This window comes from Gadus morhua, chromosome 16, assembly GCF_902167405.1.
Source record: "Gadus morhua chromosome 16, gadMor3.0, whole genome shotgun sequence".
Taxonomy (NCBI): Eukaryota; Metazoa; Chordata; class Actinopteri; order Gadiformes; family Gadidae; genus Gadus; species Gadus morhua.
The window spans coordinates 16488521-16512639 of record NC_044063.1 but is presented as its reverse complement, the minus strand read 5'-3'; the positions used below and the strand labels follow the sequence as shown (position 1 = coordinate 16512639).

General features: G+C 45.3%; 1 protein-coding gene, 1 long non-coding RNA gene and 1 other non-coding gene across 3 annotated transcripts in view; 2 read left to right on the top strand and 1 right to left on the bottom strand.

Moving 5' to 3' along the window:
• Positions 1-23334, top strand: part of arhgef17 (Rho guanine nucleotide exchange factor (GEF) 17) — a 57900-nt gene extending 34566 nt beyond the window's left edge. The window contains exons 3-24 of the mRNA XM_030381312.1: positions 2729-2911; positions 5182-5298; positions 5840-5932; positions 6634-6810; positions 7041-7091; positions 7333-7442; positions 7950-8035; positions 8211-8329; positions 9138-9345; positions 9798-9871; positions 10149-10232; positions 10417-10520; positions 10881-11002; positions 11620-11739; positions 15413-15680; positions 15962-16048; positions 16157-16224; positions 16444-16592; positions 17007-17181; positions 20073-20168; positions 20326-20508; positions 20648-23334. Of these exons, the coding sequence (XP_030237172.1) occupies positions 2729-2911; positions 5182-5298; positions 5840-5932; positions 6634-6810; positions 7041-7091; positions 7333-7442; positions 7950-8035; positions 8211-8329; positions 9138-9345; positions 9798-9871; positions 10149-10232; positions 10417-10520; positions 10881-11002; positions 11620-11739; positions 15413-15680; positions 15962-16048; positions 16157-16224; positions 16444-16592; positions 17007-17181; positions 20073-20168; positions 20326-20508; positions 20648-20850 (2877 nt within the window). The 3' untranslated portion in view covers positions 20851-23334. The remainder of the gene's footprint in view (positions 1-2728; positions 2912-5181; positions 5299-5839; positions 5933-6633; positions 6811-7040; positions 7092-7332; positions 7443-7949; positions 8036-8210; positions 8330-9137; positions 9346-9797; positions 9872-10148; positions 10233-10416; positions 10521-10880; positions 11003-11619; positions 11740-15412; positions 15681-15961; positions 16049-16156; positions 16225-16443; positions 16593-17006; positions 17182-20072; positions 20169-20325; positions 20509-20647) is intronic.
• On the bottom strand, positions 2563-4225 carry LOC115561343 (uncharacterized). The gene is made up of 2 exons (XR_003979903.1): positions 3354-4225; positions 2563-2896 (listed from the first exon to the last, which is right to left on the bottom strand). It is a non-coding gene; the product is annotated as an uncharacterized LOC115561343 (long non-coding RNA).
• On the top strand, positions 3879-3951 carry trnam-cau (transfer RNA methionine (anticodon CAU)). The gene has a single exon. It is a non-coding gene; the product is annotated as a tRNA-Met (tRNA).
• Positions 23335-24119: the final 785 nt, after the last annotated feature.

The window sequence follows — 24119 nt, the reverse complement described above, 5'->3', positions numbered from 1 at the left end:
CTGGATGCTGAGTGAATGTGGTCTCACTCTCATTGTCATGCCTGCTGTACGTGTTATTAGGGTTGCGTTTAAAGCTAATGCGCTAGACAAACTGGGAAACAAACATGCAGCGTCCAGATTAAGTGAAATTGTGCTTAAATGAACACATGAGCACTCACGCATCACGGGTGTTCACAGCGTTGTGGAGGAACAAACACTTGCTACATACTCCAGAGGCGGGATAGTGTCCTGGTTGGGGTGTTGTGGCTCACAGCTGAATGGTTCTGGGATCAAACCCTGACGCAGTCTGATAGTACGCATCCGTGCACTAGATGGCTCACTCATCCACATGCCCCAGTGACATGTAGTGATTCACTCACTTTGGATAAAAGCATCCGATATTAACTACATTTTGACACATACCTGTTTGATATCGGTGATGTGTCTGTTGTAGGGTGCCTGTTCAGTAGGATGATCGACTCGTAGCACAGAGCGTGCGGATGTGTTGTTATTGAATACTGAGTCGTTTGGGTCAATCCATCCGATCTAGGCTGCTGACCCTTTACTCCTCCGGCCTTCACAGGAGTTAGTGAACCATAGGAACAAACGCACACACACATACCTTCATACCTGGATCAATGGGGACATTATGGCTCTGGTAAACAGGAAGAAGCGGGCTATGAAGGCAGGAAACATGTGGGGGTCAAGGCGAGAAGGAGCTGGGTCAAGGACAGCTTCAAAGACGGAAGGGATGGGAGTCTACAGACCAACAGCTCCAGGGTCTTGTGGGAGATTGGGGAGATAACTGGTTCAAGCACTGCCGTTGAGGTGACCCTGGAACCAGGGAAGGAAGTAGCTGGACCTGTTTTTCAGCAGGCTAAGCCGCCAGACCCCCATGAGGTCAGAGGGGCAGCCTGGGTCCCCAGTGCCCAACACCACTCCACCACCCTTCCCCAGCACCACACCCAGGGAGGCAGCAGCGGATCGTAGCCCCGGCATGTTTCCCACACCCGGAGAAAGCCCACCACCACCCCCTCACCCCTCAGCATCACAACCTGCCAACCAGGAGTGCTCTCCAGGATGAGCCTGAACAAGACCAGGGGGCCAGACAACATCAACACCGGGGATTAATGCTCGCAAGTCTTTGGAAGACATCCTGTATTGTCCCATGACTCCAGGCCAGTTGCTCCAGTTTCAGACCTTTGAGGGTCTGGTCCTGCATCACCTGGTCCTGCAGTGCCTGTTGAGTGACGCCCTGGACCCCCTTCAGTTTGTAACCCAGGCAACCATAGGTCTGGACGATGGCATCATCTTAATGCTTCACAGAGCCTACACACAGCTGGACAGGACGCGCCGAGTAAGAGTCATGTATTTCACCTTCTTCAGCACCATCCAGCCACCCAGGCTGGTTGAGAAGCTCTCAGGCACGCAGAGCGTTGTCTTAGCGGAGCATTTTTAACAACCTCTGACTCCCGCTTCTGAGCACATGCCACCAACAGAGGTTCCCCGACGACTCCTCCGTCGTCAGCGGCATTGCGGATGACATCAAAGACAATTCCAGAGCACTGGTGGAGCACTGCATCAAGAACCGCCAGCTCCACATCAACAGATCAAGGAGCGGTGGTGGACCAACGCCCTCTTCCTTACGCCGGTATGTCGGTGGGGTAACAGCAACACAAGGGAGGCCTGCGGCTGAACAAGCTGGGGAGGAAGGCTTAGCTGGAGCTGAACCTGACTGAACCAAAGGTGGTTTGTGATGGGGAGGATGGATAGGAAGCTGGACACCACTGGAGAACCCCTCCCATCTCTTCTAGTGAAGTTGAGGAGTCCATTCGGCCACAGACTCATCCTTCCTGGGCACACCACGAAGGGCCTTGGCTAATCCTCTTTGCTAGTTAGCCATCTGGCGCCACAACCAAGGCTTGACCGCCGCATGGGAACTTTGAGACCCGCCCTGTCTGTTGCGTACGTTGTGTGTGTGTGTGTGTGTGTGTGTGTGTGTGTGTGTGTGTGTGTGTGTGTACAATTGGATATGTGTGACTGTAAATGTGAGTCTGTATGTCAGACCGAGCAGAGCGAGTGTCTTAATATCCGTATGTTTCTCTATTTGCCTTCTGGATAATAACATATGGGGCTAGGTTCCCATGGTTACATTCGGGAAATAAGCGAGTAACCACGGTGACTGCGGATTCCAGGTGGATGCTGTCACATTTTCTTCAACTTTTGCTCAACAGCAGAGCTGTGCGAACAATAAGCCCTCAGTCTTATAGTTGAACAGTTTCACACATCGTTTAATACATCTACAATCTCTACTTACGAATGCTTATTTTTGTTGATGAATAAAGTCAAATATTTTGTGACCCATGAACGGCTACCGTGCATTGAGTAAAATAATACTCTTGAAACGTGATGTGCAAAATATATGTTAATGTTATTCACCATCTCACACAAAGCAGTCTGTATAAAGCCAACATCTGTACAAACTTAACATTTTACATACTAAATTCCACCCGATTCCAAAGAAAATACCAAAGTAGAATCGGTGGCTGTATTTATACACACACATAAGAAAAATCAGTTAGAAAACGTATTCAAGTAGGTTTATTGGGTGTCTACAACATCGCTGGATTGATGCTCCTCCTTGTCACCCAGTGAACACAAACAAACACAATGGTGAATGGTGCTACTACTTGTGTTAAATATAGCTTCATCTCTCTATATCCAATATGTCTGGTCCTTCTTCCCTCAGGGCTACATGCGGCCCCTGAAGCAGCCGGACAGCAGCTGCATCGTGGACCCCCTGCTGGTGGACGAGATGTTCTACCAGATCCCAGAGATCCTGGAGCACCATGAGACCTTCCTGGAACAGGTCACCAGCTGCGTCAGCCAATGGCATGACAGGCAGACCGTCGGCCACCTCCTCATCCAATCGGTAAGGGGGGATGAGGATGAGTGACACGGGTCCCATTGGTCCCTCCTACTTTCTTATGATTGTTCTAACGATATACTTTTTTATGATGTATTATAGATAGTATGTTATGTTCGCTTACTTTTCCATATCTTTACTCTGGCCAACTGCTGTTTAACAATTACTACTGTAGGATTTCTTGTCCTACCATATGTGTGTTTTTGTGTGTCCATGTTGACACACACACACTCACTCACTCACTCACTCACTCACACACACACACACACACACACACACACACACACACACACACACACACACACACACACACACACACACACACACTATGAACTGGCTTGTTGGTTATGTGATCACATCCATCCATAGAGGGCAAACCATAAAGACGAGAATGCTAAGTTAAACATGCACCCATAAGAGAGAATAAATATCGACATAATGAACCTACCATGGGTTCTCTCCAATGACAAAATGCAGTCGGAAAGAAGCTGTTCTCCATTTTCAGTGGAATGTTGCCCGGGTGTGTGACTTGTAGTTAACATTTGCTAACAGAATGTAGCCAGCAGTAATCCCTTGACTTCCCCGAACCGCGGTCAGGAAGTTTCATAATCGTTGTCTGTATGCGTGTTTGAATGTGTGTTTGTTTTTAGATTCATTGCAAAGATGTTTTCTTTCAAGATCATCAAATTATCCACAATGTATTGTCGTTAAAGGACTTCTCAGCTATTATCATCGAATCATTCATCAACAGCCTTCCAAGATAATGTTGTAAAATTGAAAACTAAGTATTGTCCTAAATGTGCAGACGGCAGTTTAGAGTAAAAGAAAGGCACAGCATGACCCTGCATTCAGCTGAAGCGGCTGCAGTCTAGTCTGTTTCAGTAGGAACAGCAGCGAGATAAGCCCCGTTTCTCCCCTCCCCCGGCACTTCCTGCTGCCTCTTAAAGTAACAGAGCATTCTTATGCCTTCAGAGCCTCGTTGGCGCAGTAGGCAGCGCGTCAGTCTCATAATCTGAAGGTCGTGAGTTCGAGCCTCACACGGGGCAGATGTTTTTACTTAATTTTTCGTAATCGTTTTTTTAGCTCTAGTCAACAAATAATACAATACAGTTCATACATGATATTTCTTATCGAAATATTTAGTGTTCTTTGTTGATTTAATAGGAAGGTATTTGACAGCCGATGAAGATGAGAAGATTCTTGAGAGGTTGCGTAATTTGAGCTCTGGAACTGACTTTTTTGAGCGCTTTGTGATGTTAATTCCTTCTCTCCTCGTCTTTTTATGCTCCGTGTGGCAATTCATTACTTCCCCTCCTCCGAGCACAGATTCCCTCTCTCTTTCTCTTGCCGTCTCGAAGAAAGCCTGGAGGAGGAGCAACAGGCTGTGCATGGGGAGAGGGGACAGCGTAGCAGATAGGGATGATGGACGGTTGGAGGGAAGGATTGAAATGGGAAGGGAAAACAAGGCTATGATGTTTCCTGAGGCGTGTTTATCTGGGCTCTGAGCATTTGTGCTAAACTGACCTATAGCACGTTTGACTTCTCGATTTATAGTTTTCCTCTGGCTCTGTGTTGGTACCGTCTGAGGTGTGTGTGGATGTGTGTGTTTATGAGAGTGTAGAAACGTGTTGTGTTTATAACATTCTTTTTGACATTTTCAACAAATACATTTGAGGCATGCTTTCCCCAGATAGTGTAGGTATAATGTAAGTACTCTTACAATACATCCTCCAAGTTCCTCAGTGTGACATTCTGAACTCAACACCTGTTTCCAAGGGAGGTCTTAATATCAGCTTCATGCTGCTATTACTGTGGGCATCGCAGACTGACTGACTTTACGTCCGCATTATTGTCCTGTTTTGACCTGATTTGGTCGTGGTGGCGGAGACTCAATGGGTCACCTAGGCTAATGAGTTATTGGTATGTTGACCTCCCGGGCTGAAGGCATGCACACCATCATCAGGCATTAGCTACTCAGGAATACCATTCAGCTAATGATTGACACACACAGATTATAGAGGTGAACAGGGATCTATCCCCTTTCGTTCACAATTCGCGAAAATGCGTTGGATTTTGTTTTTCTGGGATACAGAGATGCATATCCACAGCTACGTCAGAGATTTAAAAAAAGTAATCGCGGACAATACTTTTGTCATAAATTTGACTCTATACGACTGATCTTAAAGCTATTTCCTGTTTCGCGCCCCAGTCCTATATTTATCCTGTCTCCCTCCCACAAACTATTTATTTTTGTTCTCTTCTTTGCCCTTTCGCAGTTCTCAAAAGAGACCCTAGCTAATATTTATTCGGCGTACATCGACAACTTCCTCAATGCCAAAGACGCGGTGAGGATTGCGAAGGAGGCCAAGCCAGCGTTCCTGAAGTTCCTAGAGGTGGGTGTTGTCCATCCAAACATGTGTTCCCCATTCTCCTCTAATGCTTTAACAGTCATTAAACACAACGTTCCTCTAGATTTTGTATGTGCGCCTTTTAGGAATTCAAACAGAACTGAACTAGATTTATGTCAAAGTGATTAAAAGTGAATTTCACTTTGACCAGAACTGTATGAACTGGTCACCTGTGTTAGAATCTCTATAAACTGATACCTGCATATGAATGCAGAATCTGGAGGGTTTTGGTAATGAAAGCACAGGTTTATGTTTGAAGTCCAAGCAGTATTAACCAATCATGTTTGAGTGGAGTTTGGTTGGAAATTGTATAGTATCGATTTAAAGTTGAATACTATTATGTGTACATTTGCACCATGGTAAAACAAACATTTTGATGTCCAGATGTGGACTTTTATGCTTGAGCTGCTGTACCTCCTTCTGGCAAAGAAAGTGAAGAACATAGTCCTTGTATTATTCTAATATACCTTATTTCCTCTGTTCATCTTCAATCCATGCTTCTGTCTGTCTGTTCCCCCCCTCACAGCAAAGCATGCGTGAGAACAGGGAGAAGCAGGCTCTTGGAGACCTGATGATCAAGCCTGTCCAGAGGATTCCCCGCTATGAACTGCTGGTGAAGGTAAGCTGCTGCTGATGATGATGATGATGATGATGATGATGCTGCTGCTGCTGCTACTGCTGCTGCTGCTGCTGCTGCTGCTGCTGCTGCTGCTGCTGCTGCTGCTGCTGCTGCTGCTGCTGCTGCTGCTGGGCTGGTCGTCATGATAACCGGGGGGGGGGGGGGGGGGGGAGACTGAGGCGGTGTGTGGTAATGGAGAATAACTTGCCTATAAATCTGTGTTATCACTCTGAGGAGGATACAACCGTTGGGGAAGCTTACTCTGATGAAATAAATGTTGCCCAGTCACAATAAGCCTCAAGCTGCCTATTTGGGTGATTGCACTAGACACCAGTGTATTTTGTTGTTAGACAAACGTTATGTAATATGTTTGCTTGTGTATGCCTGTAATCTTGGATGTGCGACAATGACTACATGGACATATATATCACGTGTTCACTTCGTAGTGCATGCAGTGCACTGCCTTCAGCATGGAACATACACACACACACCACACCAAACACACACACACACACACACAGACACACACACACACACACACACACACACACACACACACACACACACACACACACACACACACACACACACACACTCTCAGCAGTATTCTGATCAATTATCTCCATTTTGTTTGTGTACGTGCGTGTGTGTGTGCATTTCTTCTCGCGTGTGTGTGTGTGTGTGTGTGCGCGCGCCTCCAGGACCTGCTGAAGCACACCCCGGAGGAGCACCCGGACCACCCGTACCTGCTGGACGCCCAGCGGGGCATCAAGCGGCTGGCGGAGAAGATCAACAAGGGGCGGCGGTCGGCGGAGGAGGCAGAGCGGGAGACCCGGGTCATGCAGGAGATCGAGGCTCACATCGAGGGGGTGGAGCATGTGAGACACGCTGGATACCACTTGATATGGGGCCTCCACCTGCACTTGTTCCTGTAGCTTTACAAAGGCTCGAGTAGTTTACCATGGCCGCCACCATGGTTGTGCTTAATCAATTTGTTCTTCAAGAGAAGGGTCTGTTGAAGGTGCTTGCATTGTGGAGATTTAACAAAAGTGTGTGTGTGTGTGTGTGTGTGTGTGTGTGTGTGTGTGTGTGTGTGTGTGTGTGTCAGATTATGAATCCCCAGCGGAAGTTTCTGAGACAAGAGATGGTCATGGAGGGGGTAAGAACGCTTTCTATTGGTATTTGGTGATTCATGAAACACTTTGAATGATTTTAATGCACAAAGGTGGCTCTACGAGATCACACCATGGATCACAAAGCTTGTTAAGTTAATCGTTAATACCTGCAAGGCTGAACGGCGTGCTGGTTAATTGTATCCCTGTGATACTAAGGGAGGTCAGCGTCAGACTCTCTTCATCGCTCTCACCCTGAGCCTCTTCTCTCTCCCCCCCCCCCTGCAGAAGACCGTGGGCGGCAGGAAGGACCGCTCGCTCTTCCTCTTCACCGATCTGCTCATCTGCACCACTCTCAAGAGGAAGTCCGGCTCCCTGAGACGCAGTTCCATGAGCCTGTACGACTCACTCACACACAATCACGCACACACACAAGGGTATCACACGCACACACCCAAACACACACGCATACACACACTCGCTCACACACGTACGCATACATAATCACACATAAGTGCATGCATACTTTTGTAATGCAAGTAAACTAGCTTTGTTGTGTACAGGGAATGGGTTAACCTTGCAATACTTAGTGCTTTGCACTTGGTTTTATGAACATCCTTACTGTACTGACAGCAATATATTGTTTCTCCTTCTTCTGACAAATGTACTTTGGATAAAAGCGTCTGCTAAAGGCGCTAAATGTAAAGGTAAACACATGAACATATACACAGATGTCTTCTATACTTTCTACTATCAGTTTTGTTACACTCTAAACGGACCTACTCTGCCCCCTACTGTTGAGCATCGGACACGCAGATGTTGCCAGGCTGCCAAAGTTTACATTATTTTTGTCCCTTGTTGTTCCTGTTTTCATTTGTTCATTTGTTTTATCACCACCTATTCAGGTATTCTGCTGCTAGCTTGATCGATACCTCCAGTAAATACAAGTTTCTTTGGAAACTCTCTCTGGAGGACATAGAGATGGTGAAAAGTAGGTTATTGCTTCTAATTTTACTACTGGTATTTTTCAGTCAATAGTCCTTTCATGTGATGTATGGTAAAATAATCCTTCCCTATCTTGGGAGGCCTATTATATGTTGTCCATAATGTATAGTATTAGGCATCAACTATGCTGTAGTCTACTGACTACGCTTGTTGCACGTTAGACTCCTCCCAGGCAACAAACAAGGAGAATATCCAGAAGATGATTGGTCGATTGGACGAGGATCTGAATACATTGGGTCAGATTAGCAAACTCTCTGAGACCCTCAGCTTTCCACACCAGGTAATGTAACGCACGCACACACACGACAGCACAGACATGCACGCAGACTGCCATCAACCAACCAATTGCACACTGCCCATCGTCAAACACATGTGTTGTCATCATAATGATGTACATATGTGCTTTAAGGGTAAAGCAGCCTCATCAACATGAAGTCGTCATAAATCGCACCTGTGTAAAGTCAAAGTTAAAAGCACCGTTACAGTGCTTGGCCTGTGGCTATCTTGCCATTTAGGGCTTTTATGGGCAGGGGGGTAAAGAAGCTCAGAGCAGTTTTGCCTAGGGTACTGTTGAGCCTTGGGTTCATCTGCCTGAGGGAAGAAGCTGGTACTCGGGGGGGAAAGGACATAAGCGGGGTCAGGGCCGACGGACTGCGGGGGAAAGTGATTTTGTCCTGGGGGGGCCCAAGGCAGAGGGGGGGCCCATGGCAATAAAAAAAAAAAAAAGTATTTTATTTCTTTTGAATTATCCACCAGCCCATAGTGTTAGAAGTCGCACACGGCCACGTCCCCAACAATTTTTAAGTAGTCTTTTTCTAATATCTTCCTTACTGTGTCATTTCATCCGCACATAACTTTGTCCACAATACATTATTGTCATTTTATTTTATACCTATTTTTCAGTTTTGATGTTTAAATGTCATGCTCCTCTTATTCCTGTCTCTTCATCTCCACTATTTTAATCCTCAAATGCTTTATTTCTCCATCCACACTGTTGATTAACTAAGACCTGGCTGCCACACATTTTAGAAAAAAATTCTAAAACCATCTCCTTTATTAATTTCTTTCCCATAATGTCTCCCCCGCAGTCGCTGGACGAGGTGATCAAGGACCTGATGGCCTCGGTGCACCGGGAGCTCTCGGACAAGCAGTCGCTGGCCTTCAGCATGACCTTCCTGCCCACCAAGCTAGAGTTCGCCACCGCCTCGGCCGAGAGCAGCTTCCTCTTCGAGTTCAGCTCCCCCGATGCCCGCTCCAACTTTGAGCAGGCCTTCGAGGACGCCAAGAAGAAGCTAGGTGAGAGGCCTTAGGTTAAAGACCGAGTCGGGTGAGGATAGGTACCTGTTCTACTGAGAGGACACTGCTCATCCGACACTGACGTGTGGTTTCGCTAATTAGGTAAAAGGGGCAGGGGACAGTGTGGTGGTTAGGGGTGTTTTGATTTCAGCCGAAAGGTAATGAGTTTGATCCCCTAATGTCCAAAGTCTACACGTGTAAGCATCATTATGACAAAATGCCTCCCTCCTTCCCTTAACCTGCTCCTCAATGAAATGTATCTGATTTCTCACAAAACAATGAATAAATATGAATACCTACATTCGACCAGAAGATGTCGCTATATCCACACAAACTGGTAGTGGTAGTGGCTCAGTATTTGCTTACTTGTCATTTTGGTTATTGCGAGTTTGATTTGTTACACTTTGGACGAGCAGTCTTTTTTTTTACTTTTTTTTGTTATTCGTGTCCAGCCATGAACAAAGACCAGTGGGACCCAGAGTTTCTGAAAGCCATTCCAATTATGAAGACTCGCAGTGGAATGCAGGTGAGGGGAGATCTCTGCTGTGTGTGTGTGTGTGTGTGTGTGTGTGTGTGTGTGTGTGTGTGTGTGTGTGTGTGTGTGTGTGTGTGTGTGTGTGTGTGTGTGTGTGTGTGTGTGTGTGTGTGTGTGTGTGTGTGTGTGTGAGAGAGTGAATATATATGTGCCTCTCTGTCAGCAGTTATCCTTAAAACAAAACAGCTCATCAGCTCGGCAGCAAGTGTTTACATTTGCAAGGGAGTCAGCTCACTGAGTTGTTATTTTTGTTTTTCTGTCTCCGTAGTTTTCATGCGCCTCTCCCAGCCACAGTTGCCCAGACAGTGGTTGTGAGGTGTGGGTGTGTAACAGTGACGGATACGTGGGACAGGTCGGTGCATAGATACACACAAATCTATTCACAGTTCAACACATGAAAACAACTGACCAACCATTTATCTTGAATTGCCTGTGTAAACAAGTTAATGACATTAGGCGTTAAACAAATATTTGTGGAACCATGATCTTTGCCTTGACATGAAGAGTGTAAGAAGAGTTGAATATGGCTTCTCCAGGTGTGTCTACTGAACATCAAGGATGAGCCCACCGTGGAGGCCTGCATAGCTGTCTGTTCTGCCAGGATCATCTGTATTGCTGCTGTACCGGGCCTGAAGGGCAGGTCAGCACGCACCTACACCCACCCCCCCACACACCCCCCCCCACACACACGCACACACACACACACACACACACACACACACACACACACACACACACACACACACACACACACACACACACACACACACACACACACACACACACACACACACGCACTTACACGCACATGAACACACACACACGCACCCAGCGTGGATATTCAACATCTTACAAGTTTATTCATAATAACTTATTTTTGTATGCGTCTTTTTGATGATACTTTTAATAATAATAATGTTTGATTCATATCTACTGCCCACAATGTTACTAATCTTCATTTTACTTCAACCATCAGTAACTCCTCTTCTTTACCCCGTAGGGATCGAGGAGTGGAGCCCGCTCATGCCCCGCCCCCTGCATCTTCTTGCCCCGCCCATCCCCAACCCCAGCTGCACATATCCATCTCTCATTCGTCGCTGGAGCTCAGCAATCAGCCTGCAGGTGTGTTCTCTTCTGTGTGCATAATGTGTTTGTTAAGGTGAGGGCCTTTCTTTTGTCGGCGCCACAAACGTCTGGGTTCTACAACAGCTCAGCTGTTCTATATTTGATCAAAATGTATTCAAACTTTATAATTGTAGCTATTTGTTTAACTCTGTCAATTGATTTGTTTCCAACTATTTTACACTTTTTTAATGGTTTTCATGTTTACATTGTATTGTCCAATTAGACTTTAAATTGTTGAACTCTATTCAAATCTTTTCCCTTAATAGCTGTTCAACCTTTCTGTACCTTGCTTAAACTGTCCCTTAATTGAAACATATTTTCAACCACACTTTTCCCTACAGCATTCACTGCATTTTCTTTAGGAAATGCATTTCCTAGTCTTACAATTTTTACTATTAATCAAAATAAATAGCAGCTTATTTTCAATCAACTGATCGATCAATTGATCAACTACTTGTTGTTGTTTTGTGATAGTTTATTTTGGTTAATATATGAAAGAGATCCACATAAGTGGGTATACTTGAAGATGTTCCATTAGACTTCATGAAGGCATTGATCACTGGCAAAACTCCCAAAATAGTTTTCTGAATAATTTCTAAATTCCCTGTTCATAGGCGCGGGGGCGGAGATAGTGCCCTTTGACAGTGATGACACGGATGATGAAGACTCTCCTAGTCCCTCCTCCACATTACAGAGCCAAGCCAGCCGCTCCACCATCTCATCTAGCTATGGCAGTGAGTACAATCACCCAACACAGCAGTGTGCACATCCCTACATTCACCCGTAAGTCGATGGCTGGAGATTCAGATTGCAGATGAGAAGTGTGAAGGAAATTCTTTGAAATGTGTTGACAACGCAATATTGACAAGCCGACTAAACTTAAAGATCCCATGGCATGCTACTTTATGAATGCTTTTATATAGCTGTTAGTAGGCCCCTAATACAGTACTTGAAGATGTTCAAGAAATTCTACCTTGTTGCAGAATTACAGCGACTGTGAGCCAGTCCCACATGAGCTTTCCACAAACGTGCCATTTTTAGAGGCGGGTTAAGGTGGAGGGTGGGGATGTGGCGCTGAGGAGCTTGCAGCAATGGTACCACTCGTGTTTACAGTGGATTTATCGCAATGGCGAGGCGCACACAGCTTTTGGCCGTGTTCTGTAAATATTCTAGAACACTCCGGGTGCTTCGGCAAGAGTCCTGGAGCTCTATATCTAAATAATATCCTACTATACGTGCATGGATTTCTATATCATATAATGTATATTATCACGGCCAAAAGCTGTGTGCACCTCAAGACGATATTATGAATCTCAAACGACTGCGTCGGGTTCTCCGACGTCTCTGGTTCTTCCACTTCCGCATCAATCTGAAGTAGACTGAACCGCGTCATGGAGGAGAAAGAGATTGTTGCCCGCGATTGTTGACCGCGATTTTCTCCCGCCGGAGCCCCGCTGCCCGCTGCCGAGGCACGCTCCAATTCATTGTCTCATTGGAGGGTCAAATTCCAAATCGGCGCTTCCGAGCTTTGTTTTTTCAAAAGGCAGAGCAGGGTACCTAGTGCTCGTTTTACGCCATTTCTAGCTACTGGGGGGGAACCATAGGCAGGCTAGTGGAACTCTGCTTTGCAGTGTAATTTTCATGCCACGGGACCTTTAGGAGTTATTTATAATTAAGGGTACGAATAGTATAAGATAAATATAGTCTCTGCAGAGAGGCCACACAACACGATAAGCATACAAAGGTTGAAGCGCTGTAGTTTTCTCTTAAGAATGGGCACACTCCAAGTTCTAGTTGAAGTTCTTCAAGTCAAATGCACAACAAGGCTCCAGTAGCAGTCATTGCTGGCAATGAAATTCAAGTGTTTTAAGCTTTCCTAGACAGTGCAGGTAAAGTAATAAATACAATAAAATAAAAGTGACTAAAAATAGCGAGAGTGATAATATCACCTTGTAAATTGTTATATATATATATAAAGTAAACATACCGTAAACTTATAAATAACTTATAACTTAAACGTACCGTTTAAGTTATAAATTATTTTGAGTGTGTTTGTTGGGCCGTGGTGGGGTGATCACAGTCCAGAAGTTCAGAAGTCTTGTGGTTTTGGGGACGAAGCTGTCCTTGACCCCGGTGGTTCCTCTGTGGATGCTCATGTGCCGTCTGCCAGACGGTATAGTAACTCAGTGAAAGGTTTATGGCTCGGGTGGCTGCGGCGGTCCCTGAGTATAGACTGGGCTCTTCCCCTCCATCTCTGAGTGGAGAGGTCCTGCCCGGCTGGCAGCCCAGTCCTGGGGATGTGCCGGGCAGTTTCCACCACCCTCTGCAGATCCTTGCGGTCGAGGTCAGTGCTGGTTGCCATACCAGGCGTTGATGCAGCTAGTTAGGTCAGCAACACCTGATGAGTTCCTGTCCAACTGTGTGTTTCCAGCTTTACCTCCTTAGGTAAATCACTCCACCATCCAGTCACTGGGTTTCAGGCTATGGAGTGGTCCTGAAGCAGGTTTTGGTAGTGCCTCTTGCACCCCTTGGTGTATGAGAGTTGAGGACAACGTTATACAATATCTGAGCATTCGGTCATAACACGGGTTTGTTGATGGGGGGGGGGGGGGGTCCTTTTACTGCATTCCCCCTTTTGACACATGCCCATGCATCAACTGTGCATCGTTGGGTTAAAGCCAGCGGGGGAGGCCCCACCCATATACCATCTATTTTTGATACACTCTGCCTTCTTCCATTGCGACCTCTCCTTGTCAGAGGCGCGCTGATGGAGGTCTGCCAATGGCGCTGTGGGAATATCTGGGTCAGGGACAGATACATGTACATACAATGCATGTGCTTTTGCCACTATGTCTGCGCAGGCATTGCCTCTAGACACAAGTTCCTCACTGCGAGTGTGAGCTCCACATTTGCAAATTGTTAATTAAATCTAATTTAGCTGGGAGTAGCATTGCCTCTATCAACTCAGCAGCCAAGGTGTGGTGGGTGCCTCAGTTTGCATGTGGATGTTAGGAAGTCCCTATCCAGGGTGCCAAAATCATGTACTACGCCGAATGCATAGCGATGTTTGTGTGAATGTTAACTGATTATCCTACAGCCTGTTTACAGGCCTCTGTCAAGGGTATTGGCTCAGCAGCCTGAGCTGAGAGATTAGATGGCAATGAGCCAGAGGCTAGTCTCTCATGGGGATTCACTACAGAAAACCCAACCTTGTTACGACCGGTTTCCTTGTTGCAAGAGGCGGAGCCGTCCACGAACTGTTTCACTTCCAGGTTGGATCAGTTCAGATCCTCTGTTACAGCAGCGAGGCAATCAGGGTGTTCTTCACCATATCCTTCTGTGGGAAGCAATGTAGCAGGGTTTAGCACATTGCAACGCTTTACAGTGCTGACAGGCATTTGAAGCAGGCATGTGTTGTAGTGCAGCCATGGTGCAGCAGAGAGGTGAAAGGTTTTCAGATCTAATAGTGATGGGGACACAGCGTGGGGAACTTTCAGGGTGAGATCTGTATAACGTACAAAGTCCCAGGAGCTGTGCACTGCCTTTTCTGCAGCTGCCATTGTGCGCAAGCACATAGGCAAGCCTGTTGCCACTGGATCAAATCTGGTGGAGAAATACGCCACTGGTCGTTGTTGGCCCCCATGCTCCTGGAGCAGTACTGATACTGATGTCTTGTAGCCGTCACGTTTGTCAATAGTCTGAATAAAAGGTTGGGCCGGGCCTGGTAGACCAAGATTCGGGGCCTGCTGTAAGGCCACAGAACGCTTCCTTTACCTTTGGAGTCCAAACCAACTTGGAACTAGGGGTCTCCCCTGAGCCGTGAGCCATTGGGTCCTTCAAATGCTGAGTAATTTGGGATCAACATACTGCAGTAAGATGACGCGAAAGGGCTTCTTTTTTTTTTGTCCTTACTTGCCACAGTTGAAGCACTCGTCTGGTTCCACTTCGCCACCATCAGTTCTTGAAGCCCCCCACGGAACTGCTTTCTCTACCTCGGCCTTGTCTGTCTCGTCCTCCTCCCCCACGGTTGCCTCTGCCATGGAACAAGGCGAGGCGTTGCCTCTTGAGTGTCAGTCACTGTCCATGTTGTGTGCACCAGCATGAGGCTGCGATCTTGTCCAGCCTCATGTATGGCTTAGTATGGTCAAAGGGTGAAAAAAGTTCCATCAATTTATTTCTCTTTCATTCTGTCTCTATGTCCCATTTCTATATTTAACTCCTGAAAGCAGTTGCTTTTCTTTTCTTGTGTGAATTTGTATGCAGTTATATGATTCTTCTCTCTCATTGTTGAATCCGGTTTCTGTTTTTGCTTTGGACAGAGTAATGTAATATCTGTGCACATTTGCATGTACTCACAGACAGCAGTGGGTTGTTAATACCCTCTCCCTCCCTCTCCTCTGTGAACAGACGAGGAGGGCCAGGGCCTCAAAGACATGGCCACAGAGACCACCAGCAGTGAGGAGGAGCAGGAGTTCCCGGCCCCCAACCCCTACGGGACCGCGGGCGTTTCGGGGGGCGTGGGAGCGGGCCGCGTCCACCCGGAGAGCCCCATGGACGGGCGCGCCATGCGAAGGTCGTCCCGGGGCTCCTTCACCAGGGCCAGCCTGGAGGACCTGCTGAGCATCGACCCGGAGGCCTACCAGAGCTCAGTGTGGCTGGGCACCGAGGACGGCTGGTATGGGGGCACCCACACACACCATGCACGCATGTTACATCTACACACACACACACACCATGCACGCATGTTACATCTACACGCACACACACTATGCACGCATGTTACATCTGCACACACACACACACCATGCACGCATGTTACATCTACACGCACACACACATACCATGCACGCATGTTACATCTACACACACACACACACACAAACACCATGTTTGCATGTTACATCCACAAGTAATAAACAATGTATTTCTCTCTTTTTTCTCCTGTCTGCTGGGTAGCATCCATGTGTACCAGTCCTCTGATAACATACGTAACCGGAAGAACAGCATGAAGATCCAGCACTCTGCCTCCATCCTCTGCATACTGTGAGTCTCCTGGTCTGAGTCCACCAAGACATGTTGGGTTGCAGACAGGCAGTTTTAATTGCGTATTAATCTCTACTCTATATGTGCCTATTCTTTTGTGTTGTTCAGATATTTGGATAATAAAGTGTTTGTATCACTTGCCAACGGAGATGTCATTGTCTATCAGAGAGAAGCTGGTAAGCACAAACTGTGGATGTGTGGAAGGAAGGGAGTTGAAAATATATATATATATATATATATATATATATATATATATATATATATATATATATATATATATATATTTATTATTATAGATATATGATCTAGTTCCGCATTACTTCTTTTCCGAAATGGTCAGAATAGCCATAGCCATTTGCCAATCTGCGATCAACTTTTTGACCCTTCGCCTCCAGGAAGCTTCTGGGATGCCCAGTCCTCCCAGACGCTGGGGTTGGGGACGGCCAGCAGCCCCATCACCAAGATGGTGCCGGTGGGCGGCAAGCTGTGGTGCGGCTCCCAGAACAGAGTGCTGGTCATCAACACCAGCACACTGGTGCAGGAGGTAGGGCCGTCGGCAGGCTGCGGAGCACGATGGAGGGATGTAGAGACACCTGGAGGGAGGGGAGGGGGAATTGAATTGATGATTGTGTATGGATATAGTGGAATGGAAACGTAGAGAGGTGTGTGATGGGCTGGCGAATGCAGAGGAATGCTCAACGCTGGGTCGTTGTCCTGGCAGCAGCAGCAGCAGCGTGCAATTGGATGATAGACTAGAAACAAATTGTATTTTCTCTCTTCTCATCTGTCCAACTGCGCCCTTTCTGCCGTCTAAATCCCTCTCTGTCTGTATTTCCCCCTGATCGTCATCCTATGCTCTATCTTTTGCTCTCCCCGATTCATCACTCTCTCTTTTCTTAACTATTCTCTCTCTCTCGCTCTCGCTCTCTCATATATATATCCATCCCATGCTCCCCAGCACTGGTTCCAGGTTGGCACGGACAGCAGCCGCTGCGTGACGTGCATGGTGGCGTACGGCCAGGGGGTTTGGCTGGCCCTTCAGGGCAGCGCCCTGGTCAGGCTGTACCACGCCCAGACCTGGGAGAGCCTAACGGAGGTGGACGTTGCCCCGGCCGTGCACAAGATGCTGGCAGGTAAGCTTTGCCTTCCTTCAATAGACACACATATATACATACACGCACACACACACACTCTGGAATTAAACTCCAATGTATGCAAGTCTACCAGTAGGCGGCCTTGAACAAGATGACTCTGGAGGACAGTGTCGGCTTTATGACTAAAAAGTATGTTATGAATGAATTACATCAAGAATGCAAACCTCACTTTAAGGCCATGATCTCTCACAATACATTGTGCCCCAGGACATCCCATGAAAGCATGACCAAAGCATTATATGACAAAGGTAATGGATAGGTGGATAGTTAGACCACCAGGTGGCAGCAACAGCTCAATTCCTTCAGATTGCTTGAGGCTTGGAACAATGCCCTGTACTGAGCTTCCCTCAAGTTCATTTCAGTTTATATTTCCAAGCTGCTTTTATTAAAATATATAAACATATATATATATATATATATATATATATATATATATACATACATACATACATACATACATACATACATACATACATACATACATACATACATACATACATACATACAGTGAGGCTTCTCCATTGAGGAGAGGGAGGCAGATCCTCCCTAACATTGTTGAGAATAAAAAATGTAGATTGCCCAGACTATTGTAATGAATTAATGCCCTTAAATATGACTACTTTATTGCCTTTGAATATATAATGTTCGTTTCCCTGGGTAAAGGGACATTAGCACCCCCTATCGCCTATTGACAATTACTTCAGGGAGGAACGTCCTCCCTTTGCCACCGTTCACTCCCATTCATTTTCCCGAAAGTACTGGCGGCCGGTGGATAACATGGGTTTCAATGGGAGAGAGGAGGAAAATCCTCTTCTGAGTGGGTGGGACCTTAAGGGGTCTGATTCGCGCAAAAATCTATCCGTCTGCGCTATGAACCAATAACCAGGATCCCTGGATGTTGAGCAGTGTTGCCAGATTGGTCCGATTTCCCACCCAATTGGGCTACTTTTAACCATGTTAGGCTGGAAAGATCATCATTGGGCGGGAAATCTGCCCAATCTGGCAACGCCGTCGATAGCAAACCCGGTCTGCATTGCCGCGGTGTTCAGTCTGAGAGACGCAGAGCAAGTGAAATCTGCGATAGCGAGATCCGAAATGCACAATGGAAACATTGGAAACGGAGGACATTGTTAACGTCTTATTACAAAAAGCATTCCATTCATTCAGTTACAGTGCTAAGTTAGCGACCAAAGAAAGAGGTAGACCACTTCCCAAAATCAAGGTCACCAGAAGTAATGGCAACGTCAGTGTTGTGAGTGCTACATGGTTTGCTAGGTACGCATGACTTACTGGTAGCATTACAAGCAATTGTAACTGAAAATAAACATAGCTAAATAACTTCAGTCAGTGAGGGCAAAAATTGGCCCAATGATAGGCCCAGATTTTTTGATTTACTTTTACAAATCAATAGTAGGCCTGATTTGACTAATATGCTTTGCATCCTTTCCTTCTCAAATTACAGTGATGCCACTGGTGGCTTTGTATACATTTTTTTTCACATAACTCCCTCCCTGCTATTTTGTAGTTCACCAAAACACCCTGAAACAACTTGAGTCTCACATTCTTATGCCACCATACACCAACAGTGCAAGCAGGCCAATGGCAACCAAGCGCGCAGTCCTTCCTCCCTCACTTTAAAAACCACCAGCCGCCACTGATGCATACATACATACATACATACATATATACATACATACATACATACATACATACATACATACATACATACATACATACATACATACATACATACATACATACATACATACAAAGACACCAGGAAACAAAAAGTTAAAAAATAAATAAATAATTTAAAATAAAATAACTAAGTAAAACCATAATTAAATGTATTTCTGTTGAAGAGGGTGGATTATCTTGATACCGAGATGCTCAAAGCCTGACTTGGAGAGACGAAAAAGGAAATTAAGATTACTTTGGTGCCAAGGTATTGATTGGGAAAACTTTCAATGATCTGAAAACCCTTCAGTTGGGGGATGGAAGACACTGGATTTGTTTCATACAGAAAAAGATCATCTGCACAAAGGGATTAACCTGACTCTCGCCAGATGAATTTCGCTCCACCTAGCTCCACTCCTCTATCTGGGATCACTCCCGTTGGGTGGGATTTGGGGACAAGATTTAATGGCGACTGTCTTGATTCAGACAACATTGGCGGCTTGCATCGAGGAAGCAACCGTCAACATTGATGCTGCTATTTCATCCGTGTTTTCCAATTGAGCGAATATTCTTTCTTTAAAAGAACATCAGAGAACGCTCTCCTCAGCGTCACGGGTTGCTTTCGATGTGACTGGTTGAAGTAGCACGTCAATAAAAATGACAGACAAGTGGTTTATCCAATCATATGCACAGATTTTTGTTATGGCCCAGCCTTCTAAAACACCTCTCCAATGGATTGATCCCAGATGGATGAGTGGAGCTAGGTGGACCGAAATTCATCTGGCGAGTCAGGTTACAAAGGGATACCCTATGCTCAACATATAGCTCTTGATACACTTGAGATAGGGGGAGACCTTCAGCGCTTTGGAGAGTGCTTCGACTCTGTATAGCAGCCTAATCCATGAGATAAGTGTATCACCAAATCCAACTATCGCAGTCCAAACCTGAGTCAATAGTGGGAAACTCTAAATCCATATGAAAATTGCCCATATCACTTCTGTCAGAGGAATATCCGGTAGAAATTTAAGGGTTAAGAATTCCCAAGGGTCCACATACACATCATCCTGCATGGAGTTTGACATAGACCTGGGCATATTGGATGGATATGTGGATAAGGGGCTAGAGGAGTCCAGAACAAGGTCCAAAACACTGTTTACATTTTTAATAATGATAATTACATTTTCTTATCTGAGGTGCGGATGCGATAATCCGACAGCACAAGGCAGCCTGCCTAAGAATCACAGCTCTGCTGGCATGTAAAGACCTGCTTTGGATCGGCACCAGTGCAGGTATTGATAAACAATCATTGTATTTGTCAACAGCACACACCTGTGTTTTAAGTAATTAGCTTGAATGTGAACGTTTTCATGTGTTTACATCACTGTGAGTTCATTCATTTGAGTGGAAGACAAAACCCCTGGGCTCATCTGAACTAATCCTTTCTAGGTGTGGTCCTCACCCTGGCCATCCCAGTGGTGAGCTCTGGGACTGGGGCAGCCACGCTCAAGTCTCCCCTGGTGCCCATGGGGTCTGCTCACGGGCACACAGGCCACGTCCGCTTCCTGACCTCCATTGAGTTCCCGGAAGGCTTTGACGTGAACTTCCCCAAGACGTCAAATGAATTTGCAGGTAGCTATAATGTTTTTTGAAATATGTTGTTTAACACGGGTGTGTTATCAATTTTTAACACTTAAAAGACGATCCCAATTTAAACTCCCATTTGCTTAGTTTGTGTTTGTCCTTTTTTCTGCGATGTCACCAATTGCAGGTAACCAATCACAAGGCAGCAGTGCAGACAACGGAGGACACGGCAGTCTCCAGAGGAGGGACTCAACACACCACGTCATTCCCAAGACCAATCATCTTGTGATCTCCGGGGGTGACGGCTACGAGGACTTCCGGCTGACCAATAGCAGCGAGACAGTGGGGCGGGACGACAGCACCAACCATCTGCTGCTGTGGAGGGTCTAGGGTCTAGGACCAATGAACCCTTGTCAACAGGATGCTGTTGACCCCTCAAGCTCAGCATTTGTTTTAGAAATGCACACAACACTGCCCTTTGCCTTGTGTGACCCCCCTACACCTGAATATTTATATTTATTGTGTCTTGTGTTTGGTGCGGTCAGTCTTTATGTGCATAGTGGCCGTGGACAGTCTCCTGAACAGACTCCCTCTGGGGAACAGGTGTCTTCTTTTCAATGTTGTGTGCATCATTCCTCCTGTGCATGGTTATCCCATGCGTGTGTGTGTGTCCTCTTACTAATACTGTCCAGTCACTGAACAAACTCACATCCCAAATCAAAGAGAGAGGAAAACAAAGAGGAATTTGTGACCGTCCTTCAGTATTGAAGATAGAAAGACAGTGGATTGGATGGAAAGATGGAAATAGAGTGGGAGGCATTGACTCTGTTGGTCGAGTGTCACACACAAGTCAACTCCTGAAGGAACATGGGTGAAGCATATGCTGCTAGGTCTAATTCCACTCTATCGTCCCTCTAGCTTTGTAAAAGCATGAGACCGGGAAACAGGAACAAGGAACCATGGTACACCGCCTCCACACCAAATGTACTCCTACCTATAAGGTGGTTCTTTTGATTGGAAAGGGTGTACAACATGACCTCTTTGGTCGATTTCACTTTATCGCTTACTGACGTATTTTGCGGCTGCAGCCCACGGCTAAGAAAAGTGCTTAACATCTACAAGACTTCAGTTCAAGACCAAAATAAACAAAAAGGAGATGCTAGAGTCCTGTCAAATCAGCTACTCGACTTCCCAAAATACCGGAGATCAGTTATTCCTGGGATCCACTGGTGTGGAGCTTGAAGACAGCAGCCAATCCTCAGGCTGTTCTAATGGATGGTGAGAAACACCATCAACACAACTCTTTGTCAATTGCCTAGAAAGGTAGCATAGAGAAGAGTGCAATATATGGTATGGCAATTTGACAAGGATGTACACACATGCATAATTTTACAAACTTACGCACACAAGATTTGTACATATCTACAATTAGAAACATGACTTATTTTTTTGTTTTGATTTACAAATAATCACAATGCGTCAGTTTATTTCCTGTATACTACATTGGGGGAAAACCATACAATCAAATGGACCATCACTGTAACCGGTACAAATTATATACAACTGAAATGGCTACAAATACAAGTATGTATTTGTATTGTATGCTGTTAACTGCCATTGTATTTAAGCCCATTGGTAGAGCATTCCTTCAGGATGTCAGTTGGAATATTATTTCTCAGTCCCCAACTCTCTGGAGTGGAAGATATTCATGTACAGTATTTATGCTTTATTATTTTTTTCAAGCGCCTTTTTTGACCACTGAGTTTATGGAAGTACGTAGCTTTCACACATTCTGTGGCAAAACCCTGTAACCGGTTTAATGCTGATTTATTTTCTTCCTCTTACACAAAAACAAGTGATAACTGAACAAAGACACACAATGATAAAAAAGAATGATTGTGGATGAAACGAAAACATGGATGCGTGTCCGTTCTTGCCGCAGATTTAGATGAGGTCAGAAGAACAAATTGATGTGCGGCCTTAAGGCTAGAACATAATCCACTGCACGCAGACACCTACGCAAATCCCCATTCCCCCAAGTTCCAAAGCAGGTGTTTCTGAAGTAAAGGTGACTAGCTAACACACCGACACTCATACCAACACACATTCCCTGCGTTTTAAGGGTTAAGTGGTGGTTTAACTTGATCCCTGAAAAGCCTTTGGAGACTTCCCGCTCTTTTCCACCGTCCATCTGGGCTCTTTCTACTCCTTTAAACTTACTCCATCCTCAGTGTGTTAGCATTGGGCTAGCTCCCCCAGTGGTTTCTAATGTGAGGGGCTAATTGGATTAGCTGTGTTGATAGCTCTCTGCTGGGTAACTAGGTACTGGAGTCTCTGCTTGTGTAAAATATATGTGACGTCTGGTAAATGACACAGCCGCCTTCTGAACCTACGAATGTTTTGTTGTGAATGTAGGCAGGTGAGGTATTGTTTTATGACCTTCTGCAAATAAAAAGGCTAAACACTACCAAACTATGAAACGATACAGAGGAAACGAAAAACAAAACTTTTCCCAAACCAATAATGTATGGTAATAATGTTATATGGTTGATTGTATGTTTCCAGTGCCAAGTGCTGTCTCCCTCACCCCACCCTGCATGTTTTTGCAATTGTAGTCACATCTGCTTTGGAAGCCAATTATCTATAAATGTGTGTCACAGTGTTAAGAGAGTAATACGTCTAGTTTTTTTAAGAGCAGTGTGTTATCTGAGTGTGCGTGTATGTGCCATCACCGCCAATAGAGAGTTTGGCATTGTTGTCTACAAAGTGGGGCAGGCAGGCCCTAAATCTCTCAAATTGTACTTTTAGCTTTATGTGAACTAAATGTCTCTGAGGCTAAATAAAATCAATTTCACACCAGTACAGTCACTTTCACCCTTGGTTCAAGTGCGTGATTTTCTCCAATTTAGAATTCAACGAACAATATATAAATAGATGGAACTTTTTTTGACAAGGAAAAATGTAGATCCTATAACAGTCACATTCTAGATATAAAACACAAATACAACAATCGACCGACACCGCTAAAAGGAGACAGTATTAGAAGTGTGGCAATGCTCGCCAGCCAACATATTTATATTTGGTCCTCTTTACTCACCCTGAAGCTCTTGCAGTAATTTATAAGTGAGTTATTTCTGCCTGTATTTGAACCTTTGGGGTTTCGATTGATGTAAATAATTGATATATATTGCCCTTTTCTGTAAATAGTACACCCACGTTCCTCAATTGTTGATATGACTAATGGCATGTTTATATACATGTGTAGCCTATGTAATCCCCCTCTTGTTTGTCACTTAAAATGATATCTGAAGGATGAGAATGATAGACACTATGGTCATCAGATTGATACAAATGGCGATTAGACCCGAAAATGTTCAAAGATCACATATTCATGCTTTTCCTTTTTTTTTGCCAGGGCTGGGTCATAAACTAGCACATATTCTAGCAAAGGGATATTATGATTACACCTGTAATACAACTTATACAAAAGCTTTATCACTTGATCCTTTCTCATTTGTAATCATTGTACCTTGTCAGAGTTACATAAGAGTTGCTGTTTCTGCTTTGTAGCTGTGGCATCCTCTTTGTAAGTAAAACAGTTCACCGGTGATATTTTATATGTGGCTGATATTTCTTCATACAACAAATACACATGGAAT